This window comes from Bos taurus, chromosome 5, assembly GCF_002263795.3.
Source record: "Bos taurus isolate L1 Dominette 01449 registration number 42190680 breed Hereford chromosome 5, ARS-UCD2.0, whole genome shotgun sequence".
Classification (NCBI taxonomy): domain Eukaryota; kingdom Metazoa; phylum Chordata; class Mammalia; order Artiodactyla; family Bovidae; genus Bos; species Bos taurus.
The window spans coordinates 24,080,556-24,104,983 of record NC_037332.1 but is presented as its reverse complement, the minus strand read 5'-3'; the positions used below and the strand labels follow the sequence as shown (position 1 = coordinate 24,104,983).

General features: G+C 38.8%; 1 protein-coding gene across 4 annotated transcripts in view; it reads left to right on the top strand.

Moving 5' to 3' along the window:
- Nucleotides 1-24,428, top strand: part of CEP83 (centrosomal protein 83) — a 161,718-nt gene that overhangs the window by 111,342 nt on the left and 25,948 nt on the right. For all 4 annotated transcript variants that reach the window (XR_009494428.1, XR_009494427.1, XM_005206122.5 and 1 more), the window contains 3 exons: nucleotides 7,169-7,244; nucleotides 9,331-9,488; nucleotides 12,292-12,421. Coding sequence is in view for 2 of the 4 variants with exons in the window: in XM_005206122.5 (XP_005206179.1) it covers nucleotides 7,169-7,244; nucleotides 9,331-9,488; nucleotides 12,292-12,421 (364 nt within the window). In the remaining 2 variants the exon portion in view is untranslated. The remainder of the gene's footprint in view (nucleotides 1-7,168; nucleotides 7,245-9,330; nucleotides 9,489-12,291; nucleotides 12,422-24,428) is intronic.

The window sequence follows — 24,428 nt, the reverse complement described above, 5'->3', positions numbered from 1 at the left end:
TTTTTTTTTTAATCATGTTCATTAAGCTGTAGGTTATGTTTTGGAACACAGTTTTTAATTTTCATTACCCAGGAATCACCTCAGGCAAAGATATATGTATTATTTACAAATGTCAGGTTTTATGAGCTATTAATTTAAATGTTAGCTACGACAATTCTAGGATCATAAATCTGTTACAGATTTTGAGAGCCAGTCTTATGCTACTCTTTGCTTTTAGGTGGGTACATATTTTTTTAATGAATCAGGACAGTTGGCTCTTTTTTAAATCTCTTCTTGATAGTCTCCAGAAAGGAGAGAGAGGGGCCCGCCCTCACCCCAGAAACCTCAATCTAATGTTTTATCTTATTATGGTCCCACCGTTTGGCCAATTAGAATCCTTTCTGTTAGAATTTAAGCCTGTTTCTCCTGGTTTGGGCTTCTGTTGCTATAGTGATAAAATGTGCAGCAATCATCACTTGAAGACAATAATGAACTTGACCCTTATTTTTTTATGCTATATAAAGCAGCTTTCATTCCTGTATTTTTAAAATATAAATGATTTTATATTAGCCACTTTGATCATTTTTTGATTCCTCTTCAGTTTCTCCAGGCCATTTATAATGTCTGATGGACCCTAATTTATTAAAATAAGGACCTAGTAACCAACTTAAAATATATTTATTAGCAGAAGGGTTAATTCACAAAATTTGTACGTTTTTTAATGGTCAATAATTGTGTTTTTCCCGTGGCAATTCTGGTCTTCTGATTTATTAAGTCTAGCTATATCAACCAGGTCTATTTTGACCAGTTAATAAAACAATCATCATTGTGACTTGTCTTACATAGAATTTGTGGTAGGTCAGAAAGAGACTACCTGTGGAGAAAAAGGTTTTGCTAGGGTTATGAAAAGTCTAAAGCATATAAAGCAGAAGTATCCATTTATTTACAAAGTGGGGTTAATCACTTTGGCAGATGCTTTAAACTATTAATTACATTCCAGTCTCTTGTCTTCATTAACATGGTTTCTTCATCACTGGCCTAAATAATAAAATGATTATTCTAGTTAGTATTCTGTATTTCAAAAGGCTTCCCCCCTCACAAGTTTGTAAAATTTATAAAGTTACCTGTAAATTAAAAACATGTTAAAATTACACAATTTTAAATAAGATCACATACCCAGCCAACTTTTGGTTATGGCAGTAACCCAGCTTCAGCTAACTCAGGCATAACAAAAAGTGGTGGCAGGGTTGGGGGGTGGTACTTTATTGGCTGATATATATTTGGACAGGACAGGGATTGTGCTGGTCTCACAGACAGCTGGATCCAGGAACTCAAATGTGCCAGATGAGAGTGACTTCTTCCCTCCTTTCCCTGCCTCCTCTCTTCTTTCCTAACTCCTGTATCTGCTGCTCTTCTACTGCTTTCTCTGTGAGGACAAGACTGTCTTTTGAGATCAGAGGCAGAGTTCTCACTTGATGATTCAAATTAGGAAAATCTGGAAAGACTTTGTGTATGGTTCATATGCCTGTCCCTGGGCCCACCACTGTGGCCAGAGGGATAGGGCACTCTGACTCTGCTGAAGTTTTATTGCCTGTTTCTGAGAGCATGGGCATGGTGGTGGTATGTAGAGGGAGAGGTGGTAAAGTGCAATTTGTCACCACAAGTGGGAAGAGGTGTCTTAGAGAAATAGCATCAGTTAATAAACTGAAAGAAAGAGAACTTGATCATTTAAAATTTTTGCAGTTTAAAGCCAGAGCTGTATTTTTCTGTTTGTGGCTTTCTAATTTTTTCTTAAGTGTTTTAGAAACATTTAAAAAAACTCTCTCCTAATATATATTCCTTTCTACTTATTATACTGTATCTTGAGATGAATTATCTGTTGCATATCATCTTAGTAGGGAGCAGGAGACTTAGACTTGGCCAGGTGAACAAGTTCTTTTACAGAATTTGAACAGCAAAATAAGGGATGGAAAAATATGTGGCAGCTTTTGACAGACCAGACAGTTTGTGTGACATGTCCTTGCTTGTAATTCAGGCCAATTACTCTAGCCTGGTTCTGGCTCTCTAGTTCCCTGTCTATTCATAGAGTCTCATGTATCTTTCCAGGAAGGTCCTTTTTTCTTTACTAATAATGACCAGAGACGATTTCCATCACTCAGGGCAAGAACCTTGGCTTTCATGAAAAACTGCCTTTCTCAAAAAACTGATTCTAAGGATCTTAGACAATAGAGAAATCACAAATACAACTTCTGTGTGGTAATTGAGACTGACATCAAATGAAGCCAAGAGTTTAAAGTCTAGTTTCTCAGTCATAATAGCCACATTTCAAATGTACGTAGCCACAGGTAGCTAGGAACTATCATATTGGATGTGCAAATTATAGAACATTTCCATCATTAAAGAAAGCTATCAGACAGTGCTGTTGGACTGTAAGTTCCTTAAAGACGGGATTTTGTCTGTTATTCTCCGGTGTATCTGCAACACTTAGGACTGGGTTCTGCGTTTGTAGGTACTCAGTAAATAGTTAGCTGAATGTTGAAATGACATACATCAGCTGCGTGTCATAGAAAACGTAGGCAGTAGTCAGTACAAGAGAACTTTGAAGAGAACTTAGAACAGCTCCATCTCACTGTTACTCCAAGTGTTTCCCACTGAACTTCTCTGCAGCTGCATACTCTGTTTGTACTTTGGTCTTCCAGTCTGCTTACTTTCAAATATAGTTTCTTTCATAATTACTTTCAAAGTGTAAAGCACTTGATCTCGTAGTTTCTCATTTCTCAACTTACCCTTTACCTTTCAACTTCTCCCCATCAGTAATCCATTAACAATTTTTGATGTAGCCTCTGAAATGTGTCCCATTACCAATAAAATTTTTTTATAGTCTCTACATTTTTAAAACACCCCCCTCACTGATAACTTTGTCCCGATGGTATATTGCCTGGCAGCATTTTTAAGTAGAAATTATTTCTCCATCCTGTCTCCTACAACTAGTGACCAAGAAGAGAAATCACTGTTTGTGAATCCCATTCTTGCTTTCAGACCATTGTTTGAGTCAGTTCGGTTCAGTTCCTCAGTGGTGTCCGACTCTTTGCGACCCCATGGACTGTAGCACACCAGGCTTTCCTGTCCATCACCGACTCTCAGAGCTTTCTCAAACTTATGTCCACTGAGTCGATGATGCCATCCAACCATCTCATCCCCTGTCGTCCCCTTCTCCTGCCCTCAATCTTTCCCAGCATCAGGGTTTTTTCCAGTGAGTCAGTTCTTCACATCAGGTAGAGTTTCAGCTTCAACATCAGTCCTTCCAGTGAATATTCAGGACTGACTTTCTTTAGGATTGACTGGTTTGATGTCCTTGCAGTCCAAGGGACTCTCAAGAGTCTTCTCCAGCACCACAGTTCAAAGCATCAATTCTTTGGCACTCAGCTTTCTGGCTGTGCTAGTAAAGAATCCGCCTACAATTGTTTGACTAACTTTGGTTAAAATGGCCTTTCCTTTGATGTTGCTTGCATCTATCTCATGCCTGTCTTTTTTTCTACCAGTTACTGACATACAGAATATTCCCCAGTGGTCCCTGAGGACCTTCACTTCTGTTTCAGGTTTTCTCTATTTTCTGTCCTTTCCCATCATTCTTACTGATCATACTATTCATATTCTTGACTCTTCTAACACCTTAGCCATTTGTTTATTTTATCTCAATTCTGGCATTCTTCATCTGTATTCTAAGCCCTTTCACTTAGCCGTGGTTTGGAGACCTTGTCATCTCCTAGAGCCAGTCATTTCAGACACTTATTATTTTTTTTTTTTTCCTCTTTCCACCCCATTTTCACTGAAGATAATGAAACTGATAGTTCTTGTACTTTAAAAAAAAAATTCCTCCTGTCTCTTAGACTGGTTCCCCTGCTGCCATTCAGCTTGGAAACTGTGTCCACTGTCCCACCATGCTCTTACTTGTACCTGAGCAAAGGATCCTGGATATGAACTTTTTCCACTTCCTACTATCTGAGAATTCCTGTATCTTTATCCATCCCCTCCTCCCTTTCTATTAAGATTCTTTTTTCCCTTTATATCCAAAGTAAGTAGTACTTGTCATCCCACCCCTTTATTTCCTCTGGAGTCTTGCTTTGGCAGTTACCCTCTTCTTCACCTCTACCTTCTCCTCAGACTCAAAGGTTCAGTTCAGATTGCGTGATCCTTTTATGAAAACTAATTGTACTTTCTTCTATAGTTTGTAGTTTTAAAACTTATTTTCTTTTGGCTTGTGATACCCTTTGACTATTCAAAACCTTCTAATCATCTTCAACACTTTTTCAAAATAATATCTACATGTTTTGAACTCTTACTGTTACTGAAATTTAAGACCATTGAATTTATCCCTGTTAAGGTTACTTTTTGTTAAATGTAAATATCCCTTAGAATCCCTAGCTATAATGATCTTAAATCAAGGACTAATTTTCTCCTTAAAGAAATAAAAATCTCCAACCAGTTGTGAATTCTAAGCCAGCATTGCTTCAGCAAAGTGAACTGAAGAGAATTATGTAGATCATCTTTTATAGTCTACCAAAGTGATATTCTTACCTCTTTCATGTTTAATGATTGTCAGATACTCTATCATTTTTTGGTTTATTTGGCTTCGAATTTTGTATGTAGGGCATTTTTGTTTCTCCTTATGTCTACATAATTTATTTAGAAAGCGTCATGAGAAACGCTGGGCTGGAAGAAGCACAAGCTGGAATCAAGATTGCCAGGAGAAATATCAATAACCTCAGATATGCAGATGACACCACCCTTATGGCAGAAAGTGAAGAAGAACTAAAGAGCCTCTTGATGAAAGTGAAAGTGGAGAGTGAAAAAGTTGGCTTAAAGCTCAACATTCAGAAAACTAAGATCATGGCATCTGGTCCCATCACTTCATGGGAAATAGATGGGGAAACAGTGGAAACAGTGTCAGACTTTATTTTTTTGGGCTCCAAAATCACTGCAGATGGTAATTGCGCCCATGAAATTAAAAGATGTTTACTCCTTATGACCAACCTAGACAGCATATTCAAAAGCGGAGACATTACTTTGCCAACAAAGGTCTGGCTAGTCAAGGCTATGGTTTTTCCAGTGGTCATGTATGGCTGTGAGAGTTGGACTGTGAAGAAGGCTGAGCGCTGAAGAATTGATGCTTTTGAATTGTGGTGTTGGAGGAGACTCTTGAGAGTCCCTTGGACTGCAAGGAGATCCAACCAGTCCATTCTGAAGGAGATCAGCCCTGGGATTTCTTTGGAAGGAATGATGCTAAAGCTGAAACTCCAATACTTTGGCCACCTCATGGGAAGAGTTGACTCATTGTAAAAGATTCTCATTCTGGGAGGGATTGAGGGCAGGAGGAGAAGGAGACGACAGAGGATAAGATGCTTGGTTGGCATCACCGACTCGATGGACGTGAGTTTGAATGAACTCCGGGAGTTGGTGATGGACAGGGAGGCCTGGCGTGCTGCGATTCATGGGGTCACAAAGAGTCGGACACGACTGAGTGACTGAACTGAACTGAACTGAATACTTTCATAACTGGGTCTTGTTTCTTAACTGATTTACCAGGTGTATCCAAAATCTTGACAAGAGCCAAGCTATATTTGAAGCCGCACTGTAACTCTGGACCTGAGAGAGGACCCACAGTGTTTTCTCCTCTATTATCATCTTCGTAGTTACGTAGAAAGAAACTTTTATTAACTCAGTAACCTAAAAGTGCCAAATTAATAACACCATAAACATTTAAGGGAAAAATGCACAGGTTTGAGAGCATTACGTACAGCTAGACTTACAGAATCAGAGTGTGACTAGTCCTGTCTAAGGAGCACAGGCAGAGCAAGACTGGCTCTCTTCCTTTAGAGCAATTGTTTCTGGCTTTGTATGTACCTATCTCAGAAGCAATGTATTTTATGGTTCGTCCATGTCATATTGTCCAACCAACTTGTGCATTTAAATATTTAATCCAAGATTTGAGTTGGTTCATTTAGTCCATCAGCAAATACTGAATCTTTATTAGTGTTTAAAGCACAACTCTAGGCCCTTGAGAATGTTGTCTTCCCAAGAAGCAGTTTTAATTAGGTTGAAAAGGCATGCTATTAATGCTAAACTATAAAGAGTATGTGCCAAACAAATTATATTTGAGGTAAGTGTTTGAAGGATTTTTAAAAGGGAGGGTTGAGAGCTTATCCTGTCAAAGCTAATTAGTGTAAAGTCTTTCTCATGAGGTTAGTCCTTTGGTCACCAGGGATGCACTGTGTTTTTAAGGTTTTGGCTGAGAATGTATCATTCCTTTTGAAGAGGACACAAATTGTGTAAGTGTTCTTTCATCTCAGGGATGAAAACTCAATATATTTTACAGAACATGGTATGTTGTCTTGTACTAGATAGTTTTCTTTTAAATTCTGGATTTAAAATCAGTATAATTGCGGCATAATGAAGAGAGACACAGGAATACTTAGGTATGAGAAGATCTTTGTCCCATCTTAATTTGGCTGCTTGGTAGCAATGTGATTTGGGCCTGACTTAGCTAAGCCTTTCTGTATTATTTGAAATTATAAAGATGACTCTTGTTACTTGCATAGAACTATTGTGGGAAATTACTAAACTGGCCAACCTTAATTAAAGGTTGTCTGTTATACTCTAGACATCATGGAAGGCTTTAAAGATACATTTAGAAGCTGTATAACCTAGTGGAATGAAAATGAAGAAGCAGTATATCTGAAAGCATGTTGTAAATTGTGAAACACTGCCTGGCTGTAAGATGGCTCCTCCTGAACTGGACTGCTTTCTCTTGCGTTACTAACCCATTGTGCTCTTCTCCACCAAAGCCTTTTGTTCAGGCTGTCCCCTGTGTTTGGCAGAGCCCTACCCATCAGAGTTACATCTCCATGTAGTAATCTCTCATCCTTCTAGATAGAATTGATTTCTCATCTTCTCTGTGCCCATAGTTCATAGATTTTTTCATAGCAGAAGTAGAAATTTGTTACATTTTACTTATATATGAACACGACTTGGTTGCTTGAAGTCAAAATCTTTGCCTTTGAATCTACCACTTTGCATAAAGACAATGCCATGTGTCAGTATGAGCACTCAGTAAGATGATTGTCTAACTCAGTGAAATATATGAACTATGGATTTTTAATAATATCTTTTGTTGGGTTGTGACTTTTAGGTTAAAACTTCAACAGCAAATTGTGGATATTGAAAATGCAGAAAAAGAAAAAAAAGAAAATTCTGACCTGAAACAGGTATTATTTTAGCAAACATATTGCTTTTATTTTTTTAAGTGCTTCTTTAAATCTGCGTTTTGAATCTATTGGCATTTTATATATAAGAATTCTGAAAATATTTCAATTGATAATGAATTGATGAGGTTGATATGTAAAGATAAAGTGTTTAAACCTCTTTAAGCTCTAGTTCATTAAGTTTCTTTTGCTAATTGCTGTTTCTCTTATAATATTTATATGCTGTGGCCCACGATCAGTTTTTATCACTATTTACTTATGGCTGTGCCGAGTCTTCGTTGCTTCACACAGTCTTCCTAGCTGCGGGGGCTGCTCTCTGGTTGTGGTGTGCAGACTTCTCAGTATTGCGGCTTCTCTTACTGTGGAGCATGGGCCCTAGGGTGCTTGGGCTTTAGTTGTGGTGTGTGGGCTTAGCACTTGTGGCACGGGGGCTTAATTGCCCCATGGCGTGTGGAATCTTCCTGGGACCAGGGATTGAACCCTTGTGCCCTGCATTGACAGTCATATTATTAACCATAGGACCATCAGAGAGGTCCCAAGATCAGTTTTTTAAAATTATATTTTAAAGGACAATATTTTGATATTATAAATTTAAAAAATGAATTAGAAAGATCATCCCTGTTTTGAGTTACTTGTGTGATTGACTTGTAACTTTGCATTTCTTATTCCATGAGCTGTTTTTTTAATTACATCCCTGTGAAATCTAAAGAGTTGTATTTATGGAAGGAAATTCATATTTTAATTCAAGTTGTTTGGGTTTAGGAAAGATCTATATGGGCAAAACATGAGGAGTGAAAATTCCATTTTTAGGATTTATGCTTTGCATATATAGTTATGGTTTCTGAGTCTGAAGTAGGAGGGCATAATGTTTAATACTCAGAAGTTATCTAGTTTCATTGGCATTGAGCTTTCTGTCATCCTGAAGATATGGAAAAATATTAAGCTCTTTGAAGGTTGCTTGTTCAGCCATCTATAATACAGATTTAATATTTACAGCTTCAGTTAAAAATACTGAATATTCTTCTGGAGAAATTCATTCTAAAATAGAAATCTGAGACATAACCTTTTTACTTTATTTTTCTGATGATTGCTTTTTGTACCTATATAATTCTGTAGATGGCTTTGCTACCATCAGAAAGTAATGGAATTATTTCTTCTTTATTGCATAAAGAATCTGGTTTCTTTTGACTCTTGTCTTATAATGAATTCTTTTGATCTGAAATCACTTAAACTCTCTGCCTCCTAACTTCTCTCAGAGAATGGCTTTTAGAGGTAGAAGAAAGTGAAAGAAAAAGGAGAACTTGTTTATTAATTGGTAAAATGGCTTTTGCAAGAAGTAGGTATAAATGTGTCCCAAATGTGTTATTTGGATAGAACTTAAGAGCAGTGATGTGAATCTCCTAGCCTGTTAATTTGTAACTAGGTAATCAACTACTTTTCATGAGAAAAAGTACTCCCAGATAAACTGGGATAGAGAAGCCTGAGTGACATTTCACAGTTTGATAAATGGGTCTAGAGGCAAAGGAATCCCTACCATTCATTAGGTTTCTCAAATTATCTTTCTTCTGCCCAACACTGGATGTATAGACTGCTTGAAAACTACTCAGAAACAATGTGAGAGTGAGCCTTTCTGTATTTATGATTTCTGACTGTTCAGAAAGCAGAACCCCCTGATGGAGTGCTAATCACAACGTTTGTGGGAGTATGAGATGGTTTTCTTAGCAGCTTTCCCAGCTCACCTTTTAAAATCTATTCTTTCCTAGGAGGCTAGGAGACTCATATTTGGATTCTCTTTGCTCACCTTGCTGCTCTCTTTCTAAGGACCCTTCTCCCCGTTTCTAGTACCTCTTCTGGCCTGCTTATTTGGGCAAGAGGAGAGAGGACTCAGTTGCAGATTGAGGAATAAAGTTCTTTATAGTCTCTGGTTATATTAAGAAATGATCCTAATGCTGCTGCTTTTTATTATTTTGTTCCAGGGCATCCCCAAGGGCACATCAGTTGGGTGGGACATTTGTGAGGGAAGATTAGTGTCTTCTGTGTCTCTCATACTCTGTTGCATTTGTTTATGTTTCTCTTCTTCTCTTTTAAGCAAATCAGTGGTTTGCAGATCCAAGTGACCTCACTGGCACAGTCAGAAAATGAGTTGCTGAATTCAAACCAAATACTGAAGGAAATGGTGGAGAGGTTAAAACAGGAATGCCGAAATTTAAGAAGCCAAGCTGAAAAAGCACAACTAGAAGTTGAAAAGTAGAGTTTGCTTTTTTTATGTACACAAATTGTTTCTTCTTTATGCTGTATTCTTTTAATGATGATTCCAGTGTTGAATGTATTTTGATTACTAGTTAAAATACCCCATCGACATGTACAGTGGTTTTAGGTAATGTATTTTCTGTTTCTAGAGATGAGCTTTTAGAACTCTGAGATTGGTTTTTTAAAAAAAGAAAAGACCTCTTAAAATTCTGCCTGACCACAGTATTTTGAAAACCTTCAAAGAAACACTTCTTTATTCATTGAGTAAATCAATACATTTCTTATTACTTCAAATATATAAATTCTTCTGAATGCTAGAAGTCAGAAACAAAATTTTTGATATGTACAATTTACTTCCTAGAATTAGAATCTTTTGGATTTTCTCTTTGAAAAGCTCATTTGTTTATATTTTTTGATCTTGGAATCTCTTAGTAATAGACAGTCTAGTAAACTGTAGGGAGATGATTGTGGTGATCAAGATTTCCCTGGAAAATTTTGTTTATATGTGGTACAAAACTACTATTTTGTATTTGCTTTGTTATTATAACATGTCATTATAAGTTTTTCAATCTATAAAACATTATTCTTTTCACATTTTTTCTTCTGAAGGCTGCTTGCCACATAAATTTTTTTTTTCTTATTTTCAGTTTTTCATTTTTTAAGGCTTGTCCATGGCTTCATATATGTGGTTGAATTTTAAGAAAAGTAAGCAAGATAATTGTCCATGATGTGTTGTGACATACCACAGAGTCCAAATTATTTTGCTTACATTTTGCAAAAAAAAAAAAAAACATAGAAATTTGTATCTTGGAATCCTTTAAGTGTTTTGGAATCCTTTAAACCTTTAAGTGTTTGATTTCAAATGTGCTTAAGAATTCTAATAACAGGATAGCTAGCAAATTTAACCAACTTATCATTGGTTTCTGAATGTTATTCATAGGATTGTTGTTTAGTCGCTAAGTTGTGTCCAACTCTTTGCGACCCCATGAATTAATAGGCTGCCAGGATCCTCTTTCCACAGGATTTCCCAGGCGAGACTACTGGAGTGGGTTGCCATTTCCTTCTCCAGGGGATCTTCCCAGCCCAGCAGTCAAACCCTCTTCTCCTGCATTGACAGGTGGATTCTCTACTACTGAGCCACCAGGGAGGCCCATTTATAGGATTACATAGCAGAAAATAGCTGGACTAGCGGTCAATAAGATGTGATTTTGGTCCCAGCGAAGACACTTAAAACCTGCATGACCTTAGTCATGTAGTCTTGACTCCTCAGGGTTTGTATATCTCATTTGTACTGCCTATAGTGAGGATACAAAAAAATCATAAAGCATACAGAAAAGCTTTAAAAATGTAAGTTGTTATGATGTTACTATAAAATAGCATGTATATGAAATTTACTCTAGCTAGAAAACATATCACATTAAGACTTGATAACAATGCTGATTGCCATCTTTACTGGGCTCAGTTTTTAATAGCTTGGTGGTATCAAAGTGAAGAAGAACTGAAGGCCCTCTTGATGAAAGTGAAAAAGTTGGCTTAAAGCTCAACATTCAGAAAACTAAGATCATGGCATCCAGTCCCATCACTTCATGGGGAAATAGATGAGGAAACAGTGGAAACAGTGGCTGACTTTATTTTTCTGGGCTGCAAAATCACTGCAGATGGTGATCGCAGCCATGAAATTAAAAGACGCTTACTCCTTGGAAGGAACCTAGACAGCACATTAAAAAGCAGAGACATTACTTTGCCAACAAAGGTCCGTCTAGTCAAGGCTATGGTTTTTCCTGTGGTCATGTATGGATGTGAGAGTTGGACTGTGAAGAAGGCTGAGCTCCAAAGAATTGATGCCTTTGAACTGTGGTGTTGGAGAAGACTCTGGAGAGTCCCTTGGACTGCAAGGAGATCCAAACAGTCCATCCTAAAGATCAGTCCTGGGTGTTCATTGGAAGGACTGATGTTGAAGCTGAAACTCCAATACTTTGGACACCTGATGCAAAGAGCTGACTCATTGGAAAAGACCCTGATGCTGGGAAAGATTGAGGGCAGGAGGAGAAGGGGATGACAGAGGATGAGATGGTTGGATGGCATCACCGACTTAATAATGGACATGGGTTTGGGTGGACTCCGGGAGTTGGTGATGGACAGGGAGGCCTGGTGTGCTGCAGTTCATGGGGTTGCAAAGAGTTGGACACGACTGAGCAACTGAACTGAATGCATATATATGGAATCTAGAAAAATGGTATTGAAGGGCAACAATGGAGAAACAGACATGGAGAACAGGCTTATCGACATGGGGAGAGGGGAGGAGAGAATGCGATGTATGGAAAGAGTAACATGGAAACTTACATTACCATATGTAAAATAGATAGCCAACAGTAATTTTCTGTATGGCTCAGGAAACTCAAACAGGGGCTCTGTATCAACCTAGAGAGGTTGGATGGGGAGGGAGATGGGAGGGAGGTTCAAAACTGGGGGGATATATATATATACCTATGGCTGAGTCATGTTTAGGTTTGACAGAAAACAACAAAATTCTGTAAAGCAATTATCGTTCATTTAAAAAATAAAAAGATTTTTATGAAGAATAAATGATGTAGTACATGTACTCTTTTAATAAGCACAGTTGCTGGCTCATAGGAAACAGTCACTAATGGTGGTGTTAGGAAATAATGTGGTCATGCAAGAATGCCTGTGTTGGATAAGGAAGAAGGTGGTGAAGAAGGAGGTAGTGAGTTTGACTATACTTGTGGTAATATCTGTTTAATTCTAAGGGTTAATAGGTTTTGCATACATTCTCTGACAGGGCATTGGAAGAGAAGCAAATACAATGGTTGGAAGAAAAACATAAGCTTCATGAACGTATCACTGACAGAGAAGAAAAGTATAATCAAGCTAAGGAGAAATTGCAGCGAGCTGCAATTGCCCAAAAAAAGGCAAGTGGTTCTTATTAAATTATTTCTGTAGAGTAAAAACGTAACTCTTTTAGGAGAATATAATACATAATTAAAACAGACTTTAGTGGTATGTTAAGTTTGATATTTAAACATGACATTTTGCTGTCAACTTTGCAAAGATAAATTGGGAACATGCAAACTACTCAACAAGTTTATTTCAAAATATGTGTACAAGTCAGTTTTCCAGAACCCACATACGTTTTTCCACAGAAATGGTAGTTTTCATTGATAGTTTCTAGACCAGCCCATACAAGGCTCATATAACTCATTCTTCACTTACAGTGTGATTAGGTCTGTTTCAGCTGTGCTTAACCAGTTCTTGTAACATTGTTTTTGTGGTTCCAATACTTTTTTGTTTCCAACTCAGGAATATAGGAGCAAGTATCTCCTTACCCAGCAGAAGGAACTAGGACTCCCCTGGCTTCTGAAACACCTGTGATAGTTCCCACACTCATGATCTTTTTAAAACTTCATCTTTGCAGGCATATTTTCTCCAGAACCTAAAAACTTAGTCCAGGGCATCATGGAAATAATGTAACCAGGTGATTCATCTAAGTCAGTGGTTTTTACAACAGCAGACCCAAGGAATGCAGCGTAGCCCCATTAATAACCATAGCTCACTATGGCAGCAATTCAGCAGTTATTTTCAGCAAGATTGGCACATGTATGTTGGGTGAAGGGGAACGTAGTAAAAAAAAAAAAATCCCATAAATGAATTGTTATGTCTTCATTTCATAAGTTTCCTTAGTACTGACTTTGGTGTGAGAAATTGAGAAGGTCTAAAGTGAGAGGAAGGTACTTCAAGACATATACAGACTGGTATCTTAATGTCTATATGTTTATTAGTAAGTGTAGTTGTTCATATTTGCTTAAGAGAACTGTATATCATTTACATATTCTGAATTTGGAAATAAAGGACGCAGTTCCTAGTGACTTGTTTATGTTATTAGATATAACTGCCAAATTTGTCCTGATAGTTGGAGTGACAACATGAGAAACCTAAACGTTGTTACTTCCCCACTTTCTTGGTTTATAAATACTGCATTTCTCTTTTTTGTATGCTAAAAGTAGTGTAACAGTGAGATTATAAAACACTACTTAACTATATAGGAATACCACTGTTTTATACTCAGATATAAATACTTATGTTGTTTCATTGTTTTTTCCTGAGTCTGTCACTTCTCTTTCTCTTTCCTTCTGTCCATATAAGTACTGAGCAGTGTATGGGTATTGATGGTGTTTTAGTGAAGTTATTTTACGGCTTGGGATGATCTCAGAAATCCTACTTATGCCTCTGTGTATTGTTTGAAGCCTAAAAGCATCTGAAGCCAGATTTTAGCTGGAAATCATTAGAAATTACAAGGGCTGATTTTATCTTTCACAGAAAAACTTTTATGTTGAGGCTTTAGAGGTAAGTATCTTAGAGATCAGATTCTAATTATTGAGGTTAGGTTGGGTTGACTTCCTTTGGTGCAAAAGTGACATCCAGTGGTGACAGAGATTATCAACTAGTCATAGGTATACCTGAAAGAGGGGAGAAGGTGGTGTTTTAAGAAACTTGCAAAATAACCTTGGATCAGTATTGACCTAGGATGAATGTTTTTCCTACTGAAATAACTGCCAAAAGATGCGTATGAATATAGTAAATACCTATTTTACTTTTAAAAATGTAATCTGTGGATTATGATTTTAAGTTGTAGAAAGTTGTTAATTCAGTAAATAATTACGACCCAGAGCTGTCCCATCATGTGGAACACTACCCTGTAGGCTTACAACTGTACCTCAATTAAAGGGAAAAAACAGACAATACATGTGACATGGAAATACAGTCAAAAGTATATAAGTGTATGTAATTTTAGGGCTGGGAGATCTTAGTATTCAGATAGATTTTTGCAGATTAGGAAACTGAAGTGGTAGGTAGCCAAGATCACTTGACTAGTTAGGAATGCCATGACTGAAACCTACATCTTTCTATTCTTAATTCTGTGTTTTTTCTGCGTTGTTACTCTTTTCATTTCCCCCTTTCTTTGATTCCAGATACTCTACTGCTCTATTGTAGCCATAATGCACACATGAGTCTTATTTCTTGTGGCAAAACAGTCACTATAAAATTAATTTCTTTAACTCAGACCCTTTTCCCATTCAAATTATTGTTTCTGTATGAAAACTTTGGCTTATAAGATAACATAAAGAGGATTCGTAAAATTGCAGCAGACTTTTAAAATTTCTTTAGATGACAAAAGTCACAACTTTCTTATGTGGTAAGATTTAAAACAGGTCAAATATGTATTAACTCTAGAGCAGAAATCATAATCCTTTAGAGTTACTTCCCTGTGAGAGGTTCTTATAACTGGGGAGTAGCAGCTTGATCTTTTTCCTACAGGCTAGGTGAGATGGCTCACTGCCATCTGACTGTGTTCATTTACAACTCCAACCTCTTTAAGCACAAAGCTTATATCCTTTCTGGTAAGTGACATTACACGAAGATGTAACGACAGTGTGTAATGATATTTTGTTGATTTGTTTGGAAAAGCTTGACCAGGTGTCTTGAGTTGGAATGCCCTTCTGTACCTAATGACTTCCCTGTATGTTTTCCTCACACATTCTTAAAGTGTGAGTATGAAGAGCAATCTCTTGGTAAGAGGACAATGATTTGTGCTTTTCCCTTTGAGGCACTTGAAATAACTTGTGATTTTTATTCTGAGGTATATGTCTTTGAAATAATTCTTAGTTAGAGGTTATGAATGGTTTAGAAAAAGAAATGAACCATAGTCTTAAAGTTGTAAAATATCTATTGAATGTGTTTTGTGGCCTGGCATTATGTTATACACTGAGCAGAACATAGAAGCCATGATTAATTCCTCCTTTTTGACCATATAATCTAATTGGAGAAATAAAATAACATCCAATACCTAAAGAATCTATTAGTCACTTCCATGTGATCTGTATGAACACTAAAATTTGAGAACCACTCTCCTAGAGAGAAGAAAGCTTGAAGACAGACTAGTTAGAAAGCTATTACAATAATCTTAAAATGACGTAAGAGGTCTGGAATTTGGGCTTGCAGTATAGAATGAAGGTGAAGGATGACTCCTAAAAGTATTCCAAAAGAAAAAAAATGACAGACTATTACAGTGCTAAATAAGAAAAAGGAAAATAGGAAGTATTTTAGCTATGAGAGGATATAAGAGGAGTTACCATAATGAAATAAAGAGCATGTGTCAGTTGAGTACAAAGAGAAGATGTATTTGACTAAACACATGTCCAGTATAAACTGATAACAGTGCATCCCTGTAGACAAGTCCTGGACTCTTAAGATATTGTGTAGGACCAGAAACAATGGAACAAAGCATAAAGACCAGTAGTTCAGATTAAAGATGTATAATTAGATCCTTCAAAGTTGGGGAATGGCTGAAAAATAAAAGGACTATGAACTAAGTTGACTGAGAAAGTAGCTGATTTAGTAGAGGAATGGTCAGATGGTCATAGAGGTAGAATCTATAGTATGTTGTTATATAAGCCACAGGAAAGAAAGATATCAAAGATAAATGCTCATGATTGTTGAAAAGAGTCCATTGAATTTGGCTAGAATGTGATAAAAGGAAAATTTTAGCTTTGATTCTTGCATCAATATCTTTTTATTTGTCTTATACTCTTTTGTGTTGTAATGTTTATAACACTAAGGCATCCATTTGATTATCCTGTGATTGTATCAGACTAAAATAAAAATTAAAACCATTTCTTACAGCTACTCTCCCCTCTGGACTCTGATTTCTTTCAGTGGAGCACCATTCTTCCAATCACTTATGCTTCAAACCTGTGATTCATCCTGAGGACTCCCTTTTCCCAAATCTAGTCAATCCTTGTATTAGTTTTCTAGGGTTGCTATAACAAATTACTACAAATTATGTGGCGTAAAGCAACAGAAATGTATAATGTTATAGTTCTAAAGTTAGAAGTCCAAAACCAAGGTGTCCATAGGGCCATGCTCCCTCTAGGGGCTCTGGGGTAAGGGTCTGCTCCATGCCTCTCTCCCAGCTGCTGGTGGATGGTGCCTCTGACTTCACATGGTGGTCTCTCTGTGCATCTGTCTGTGTGTCCAAATTTCTCCCTTTTTATAAGAACACAAGTCAATATTGGATTCAGGGCCTACTCTCATCTTAACTCTACCCTTTTTTAAAAATAAGGCCACTCTGGAGTGTTTTCCAGCACCAAGAACCAATTACCTAATTTTCTGTACACCAGCTGGGCATCTGACTGTTCAGTTGAATTCTGACGCCGCATCAGCTCCCGCAGACTGAAGGGCTCCATCTCATAGACTGCCCGCATGCTAGCTGCCGGGTTCTCAGCCCTCTGCACTGCTGACCGAGAGCTGTTAATCGGGGTCCCTGTAAAACCCCTGCCCAGGTTCTATGGAAACACTTAATTCATATTTACTGGTTTATTATAATATGACTCAGGAATAGCCAAATAGAAGAGATGTGTACGGCAAGGTATAGAAGGGGTGGGATGTGCCACCCTCCTAGCAAATCAGTGTACTCACTGTGCTGAAGGCTTTCCAGGTGTCCTTGTTAAGGGTTTTTATAGGTGTTGGTCTCAGTACCCCCCCTCCCAGAAGTTGAGAATGGGAGGTGGGAGTAGGGCTGAAAATTCCTACCTTCTTACCACTTGGTTTTTCTAGTGACTAGTACTATTTTAAGACTATCTAGGGATCGCACCCCAAGTTAACTCATTAGTATTAACTCAGATATGGTTCAAAAGGGCTGATTATGAATAGCAAAAGATGCTTCTGTCACTCAAGAAATTCCACGAGTTTTAGGAGCTCTCTGCCAGTAACCCAGGAAAAAGACCAAATAGGTTTCTTTTTATATCACAGTTACATTCTGAGTAAACGTAAGTATTATGGAGACACTCATCTAGAGCCTATGAATTCTTCCTTTATAATATATCTCACATTTTGCCCACCTCATTTCTTTTTATTCCTATTGCTAACATCTGAGCTCAGACTCTTCTCTACACAGTTTCTCTGTATTCATTTAGTCAGTTTACTCAACAAATTTATTGAGAACCTGCTATATGCTACGTATTGTTTTATTTGCAGGCATATACAAATAAAGACTGTACTAAGGAGCTTATATGATAGTGGATGGGAGACATGGGGTAAAGAAACAAATACATATCAGGTGAAGATGTGTGCTAAGAGGAAAACTAGTGGAGATAGAGGGTGGTGGTTTATACAGGTGATCAGGGAAGGCTCTGATAAAGTAACATTGTGCAGAGACCTGGAGGAAAGAAGGGAGAGGCCATCTTTTGTTTGTAGGAAAAGAATGTTCCAGAGGGAATAGAAAGTAAAAGGTGGAGGCAGGAGTCGACTTGGTATGTTGAAAGAATACAAGAAGGGAGACCTGATTAGCTGGAATGGAGAGAAGTAGGAGGAGGCTGGGTAATGTTGGGGCTTTTTTTTTTTCTACATTTTATTCTGAATAATAGGAACACACTAGAGAGTTTTGAATTGAGACATGATATAATCTGAATTATATTTTAAGAGAATTTCTGCCTGTTGTGTAAGTGAGGCAAAGAGGACTCAGGAAGACCACTTTTCTGTGTCCAGATGGGAGCTGTAGAGAACTAGTAGTAGGCTGATGGTAGGATTCTGGATACATTTTTAAAGGTGGAGCTTACAGTGTTTATAGGGTATTACGGAGATGTATCAAAGGTGACTGAGATGGTGGGCTTGAGTACCTGGTTAAAGTAGAATTGCTGTTTACTGACATGGGAAAGACCTTGGATAGGACAGATTCAGGGGTAAAACAGAGATGCCCCCTTTGGACACATTAACTCTTTGAAATGCCCACTAGACTTCCAAGTGAAGACATTAAGGATTCTCGTGAATACATCAATCAGGACTTCAGGGAATAGCACTGGGCTGGAGATAAAGATTTGGGGCTCAAATGGGAAAGACTAGGGATCTCTTCAAGAAAATCAGAGATACCAAAGGAACATTTCATGCAAAGATGAGCTCGATAAAGGACAGAAATGGTATGGACCTAACAGAAGCAGAAGATATTAAGAAGAGATGGCAAGAATACACAGAAGAACTGTACAAAAAAGATCTTCACGACCCAGATAATCACGATGGTGTTATCACTGACCTAGAGCCAGACATCCTGGAATGTGAAGTCAAGTAGGCCTTAGAAAGCATCACTACAAACAAAGCTAGTGGAGGTGATGGAATTCCAGTTGAGCTATTCCAAATCCTGAAAGAGGATGCTGTGAAAGTGCTGCACTCAATATGCCAGCAAATTTGGGAAACTCAGCAGTGGCCACAGGACTGGAAAGGGTCAGTTTTCATTCCAATCCTAAAGAAAGGCAGTGCCAAAGAATGCTCAAACTACCGCACAATTGCATTCATCTCACACACTAGTAAAGTAATGCTCAAAATTCTCCAAGCCAGGCTTCAGCAATATGTGAACCATGAACTTCCTGATGTTCAAGCTGGTTTTCGAAAAGGCAGAGGAACCAGAGATCAAATTGCCAACATCCGCTGGATTATCGAAAAAGCAAGAGAGTTCCAGAAAAACATCTATTTCTGCTTTATTGACTATGCCAAAGCCTTTGACTGTGTGGATCACAATAAACTGTGGAAAATTCTGAACGAGATGGGAATACCAGACCACCTGATCTGCCTCTTGAGAAATTTGTATGCAGGTCAGGAAGCAACAGTTAGACCTGGACATGGAACAATAGACTGGTTCCAAATAGGAAAAGGAGTTTGTCAAGGCTGTATATTGTCACCCTGCTTATTTAACTTATATGCAGAGTACATCATGAGAAACGCTGGACTGGAGGAAACACAGACTGGAATCAAGATTGCCGGGAGAAATATCAATCACCTCAGATATGCAGATGACACCACCCTTATGGCAGAAAGTGAAGAGTAACTCAAAAGCCTCTTGATGAAAGTGAAAGTGGAGAGTAAAAAGTTGGCTTAAAGCTCAACATTCAGAAAACGAAGATCATGGCATCCGGTCCCACCACTTCATGGGAAGTAGATGGGGAAACAGTGGAAACAGCGTCAGACTTTATTTTTCTGGGCTCCAAAATCACTACAGATGGTGACTGCAGCCATGAAATTAAAAGACGCTTACTCCTTGGAAGGAAAGTTTTGACCAACCTAGATAGCATGTTCAAAAGCAGAGACATTACTTTGCCAACAAAGGTTCGTCTAGTCAAGGCTATGGTTTTTCCTGTGGTCATGTATGGATGTGAGAGTTGGACTGTGAAGAAGGCTGAGCTCCAAAGAATTGATGCCTTTGAACTGTGGTGTTGGAGAAGACTCTGGAGAGTCCCTTGGACTGCAAGGAGATCCAGCCAGTCCTTTCTGAAGGAGATCAGCCCTGGGATTTCTTTGGAAGGAGTGATGCTGAAGCTGAAACTCCAATACTTTGGCCGCCTCATGCGAAGAGTTGACTCATTGGAAAAGACTCTGATGCTGGGAGGGATTGGGGGCAGGAGGAGAAGAGGACGACAGAGAATGAGATGGCTGGATGGCATCACCGACTCCATGGACATGAGTCTGAGTGAACTCCAGGAGTTGGTGATGGACAGGGAGGCCTGGCGTGCTGCGATTCATGGGGTCGCAAAGAGTCGAACACGACTGAGCAACTGATCTGATCGGATCTGAATGTGTAAATCAGAGAAGGCAATGGCACCCTACTCCAGTACTCTTGCCTGGAAAATCCCATGGATGGAGGAGCCTGGTAGGCTGCAGTCCATGGGGTCCCTAAGAGTCGGACATGACTGAGTGACTTCACTTTCACTTTTCACTTTCATACATTGGAGAAGGAAATGGCAACCCACTCCAGTGTTCTTGCCTGGAGAATCCCAGGGACAGAGGAGCCTAGTGGGCTGCTGTGTATAGGGTCACACAGAGTTGGACACGACTGAAGCAACTTAGCAGTAGCAGCAATATGTAAATGGTATTGAAAGCAATGGGACTAAATGAGGTCACCTGGAAAGTGAAGAAAGACAGAAAAGAACAGGTTTGAGGATTGAGTTTTGAGGAATTCCAAACTTTAGAAGTTGGGAAGTTAAGGCAGAGTGGCCAGTATGATAGGAAAAGAACCAATAAAGTATTGGATGCCAAGTGAAGAAAAATGCTTCAAGAATAATTACCCGTGTCAAATGACATTCATCAGATCGGATCAGTCGCTCAGTCATGTCTGACTCTTTGCAACCCCATGGACTGTAGCACACCAGGTTTCTCTATCACCAACTTCCAGAGCCTACTCAAACTCATGTCCATCACATCGGTGATGCCATCCAGCCATCTCATCCTCTGTCGTCCCCTTCTCCCACCTTCAATCTTTCCCAGCATCAGGGTCTTTTCCAGTGAGTCAGTTCTTTGCATCAGATGACCAAAGTATTGGTGCTTCAGCTTCAGCATCAGTCCTTCCAATGAATAGGATGGACTGGTTGGATCTCCTTGCTGTCCAAGGGACTCTCAAGAGTCTTCTCCAACACCACAGTTCAAAACCATCAATTCTAAAAAAAAAAAAAAAAAAGAAAACCCAAAAGCATCAATTCTTCGGTGCTCAGCTTTCTTCATAGTCCAACTCACACATCCATACATGACTGCTGGAAAAACCATAGCTTTGACAAGATGGACCTTTGTCAGTAAAGTAATGTCTGCTTTTTAATAAGCTGTCTAGGTTTGTCATAGCTTTTCTTCCAAGGAGCAAGTGTCCTTTAATTTCATGGCTGCAGTCCCCATCTGCAGTGATTTTGGAGCCCAAGAAAATAAAGTCTGTTACTGTTGCCACTGTTTCTCAATCTTCTTGCCATGAAGTGATGGGACCGGATGCCATGATCTTAGTTTTGAGTTATAAATGTTGAGTTATAAGCCAACTTTTTCACTCTTTCACTTTCATCAAGAGGCTCTTTAGTGTCAACGAAAAATTAATCAGTCAATATAAGAAAGAATTGTAAAATATTCGAGACAAATTTGAGGATTATAATTGAAGAGCATCTCAGAAAGCTCTGAGAGCTGTTTCCCCCATTAGAAGTCAAGATGCAGTTTATTTAAGTTTTTTTGAGACAGAGGGCTGTACATTAAATGACATATTATTGACAGTTTACACAATCCAGAATTAAGCACCATTGTTATATGGGTCGTGTGACCCTTTACGAGATCAAGAGGGAATGTTATCTTTCAAGGAGTTGTCTTGTTGATGCCAGGAGAATGTTGCCATTTATGGTTGAGCAGATATTCCTGCTGATGGGGGAGATTTGGTCAGTGCATAATGACAGATGCACAGTGAGAGGAGAGGAGGCCAAAGGCAGAGAAGAATTTTTATGTTTAAATTTTTCTTGTCTTCCCATAATGTGAACTTTATTTCACAATGGTAAGATGATAAAATAGTAAGATGAAGACAGATTTTCTTTGGCTATGTGAGTATTAAAAAGAAAACTAAAGGAAAACAATATAATGGGAAGGACTAGAGATCTCTTCAAGAAAATGAGAGACACCAAGGGAACATTTCATGCAAAGCTGGGCACAGTAAAGGACAGAAATGATATGAACCTAACAGAACCAGAAGGTATTAAGAGTTGGCAAGAATACACAGAAGAACTATACAAAAAAGATCTTAATAATCTGGATAACCATGATGGTGTGATCTATCACCTAGAACCATATATCCTGGAGTCAAGTGGGCCATAGGAAGCATCACTACAAACAAAGCTAGTGGTGTGCTTAGTCGCTCAGTCATGTCCAACTCTGTAACCTCCATGGACTGTAGTGCACCAGGCTTCTCTATCCATGGGTATTCTCTAGGCAAGAATAAGTGTAAGTGTGTTAATTGCTCAGTCATGCCCAACTCTTTGTGACTGCAGCCCACCAGGCTCCTCTGTCCATGAGATTTTCCAGGCAAGGATACTGGAGTGGGTTGCTATTTCCTTCTCCAGGGAATCTTCCCAATTCAGGGATTGAACATGGGTCTCCTGCACTGCAGGCAGATTCTTTACCTACTGAACTACAAGGGAAGCAGCTTGCTGTGCCTTCCTCCAGGGGAGTTTCCCAACCCAAGGACCGAACTCATGTCTCCTGCATTGCAGGCAGATTCTTTACTGTCTGAGCCACCAGGGAAGCCCAATTCCAGCTGAGCTATTTCAAATCCTAAAAGATGATGCTGTGAAAGTGCTGCACTCAGTATGCCAGCAAATTTGGAAATCTCAACAGTGGCTGTAGGACTGGAAAAGGTTTCATTCCAGTTCCAAAGAAGGACATTGCCAAAGAATGTTCAAACTACTGCACAATTATACTCATCTCACCCACTAGTAAGGTCATGTTCAAAATGCCTGAAGCTAGGTTTCAATAGTACATGAACCAAGAACTTCCAGATGTTCAAGCTGGATTTAGAAAAGGCAGAGGAACCAGAGATCAAATTGCCAACATCTGTTGGATCATTGAAAAACCAAGGGACTTCCAGAAAACATCTGTTTCTGGTTCATTGACTACACTAAAGCCTTTGACTGTGGATCACAACAAACTGGAAAATCCTTCAGGAGATTGGAATACTGGATCACCTTACCTGCCTCCTGAGAAAATTGTATGCAAGTTCAGAAGCAACAGTTAGAACTGAATATGGAACGACAGACTGGTTCAAAATTGGGAAAGGAGTGCATCACGGCTGTATTTTATCACCCTGTTTATTTAACTTATATGCAGAGTACATCATGCAAAATGCTGGGCTGGATAAAGCTCAAGCTGAAATCAAGATTGCTGGGAGAAATATCAATAACCTCAGATATACAGATGACACCACCCTTATGGCAGAATGCAAAGAGGAACTAAAGAGCCTCTTGATGAGGGTGAAAGGAGAGTGAAAAAACTGGCTTAAAACTCACCATTCAAAAAACTAAGATCACGGCATCCCATCCCATCACTTCATGGCAAATAGATGGGGAAACAGTGGAAACAGTGACAGACTATTTTGGGGGGCTCCAAAATCACTGCAGATGGTGCTTGCAGCCATGAAATTAAAAGACACTTGCTCCTTGGAAGAAAAGCTGTGACAAACCTAGATAGCATATTAAAAAGCAGAGACATTACTTTGCCAACAAAGGTCCATCTTGTCAAAGCTATGGTTTTTCCAGTGGTCATGTTCCAGTGGTCATGATGAGAGAGTTGAACCATAAAGAAGGCTGAGCACCCAAGAATTGATGCTTTCGAATTGTGGTGTCGGAGAAGACTTCTGAGAGTCCCTTGGACAGCAAGGAGATCAAACCAGTCCATCCTTAAGGAAATCAACCCTGAATATTCATTGGAAGGACTGATGCTGAAGCTGAAGCACCAATACTTTGGTCACCTGATGCTGGAAAAGATAGACGACAGGAGGAGAAGGGGACGACAGAGGATGAGATGGTTGGATAGCATCACTGATTCAATGGGACATGAGTTTAAACAAGCTCCAGGAGATGATGAAGGACAGGGAAGCCTGGCGTGCTGCAGTCCATGGGGTCACAAAAAGTTGGACACAATTGAGCGACTGAACAACAACCTTGTGATTATTGGTGGTGGCTTTGTCCAGAGTTGTTCCTGTGGAATAGTAGCTATGCAGGTCTGATTGAAGTAGAACATAGTTTGTCCAAGGATTTTTGTTGTGAAGAACAGAGAACTGGGGTAAGATAGCTCAGATTGTGGGAGCAAAGGCTTCTTTTAAGAAGAAATTATAGGATGGTTCAGTTGCAGGGGGAAAACTGATAATGCGGGAGAAAGAGGGCAAATGAAGGGACGATGTGTTTTAGTAGGCAGAAGGGCATTAGATTCAGTTCAGAGGGGGAAGGGATTGGGACACAGTCTCTGTTGTAACTGGAAAGACGACAAAATATTTAGTTGTAAATTCCTGATAAATTGATGGATGTAATGGGAATGTGTGGAAATTCTCTACTGATTGCTGCTATTTTCTCAATGTGAAAAAGAATC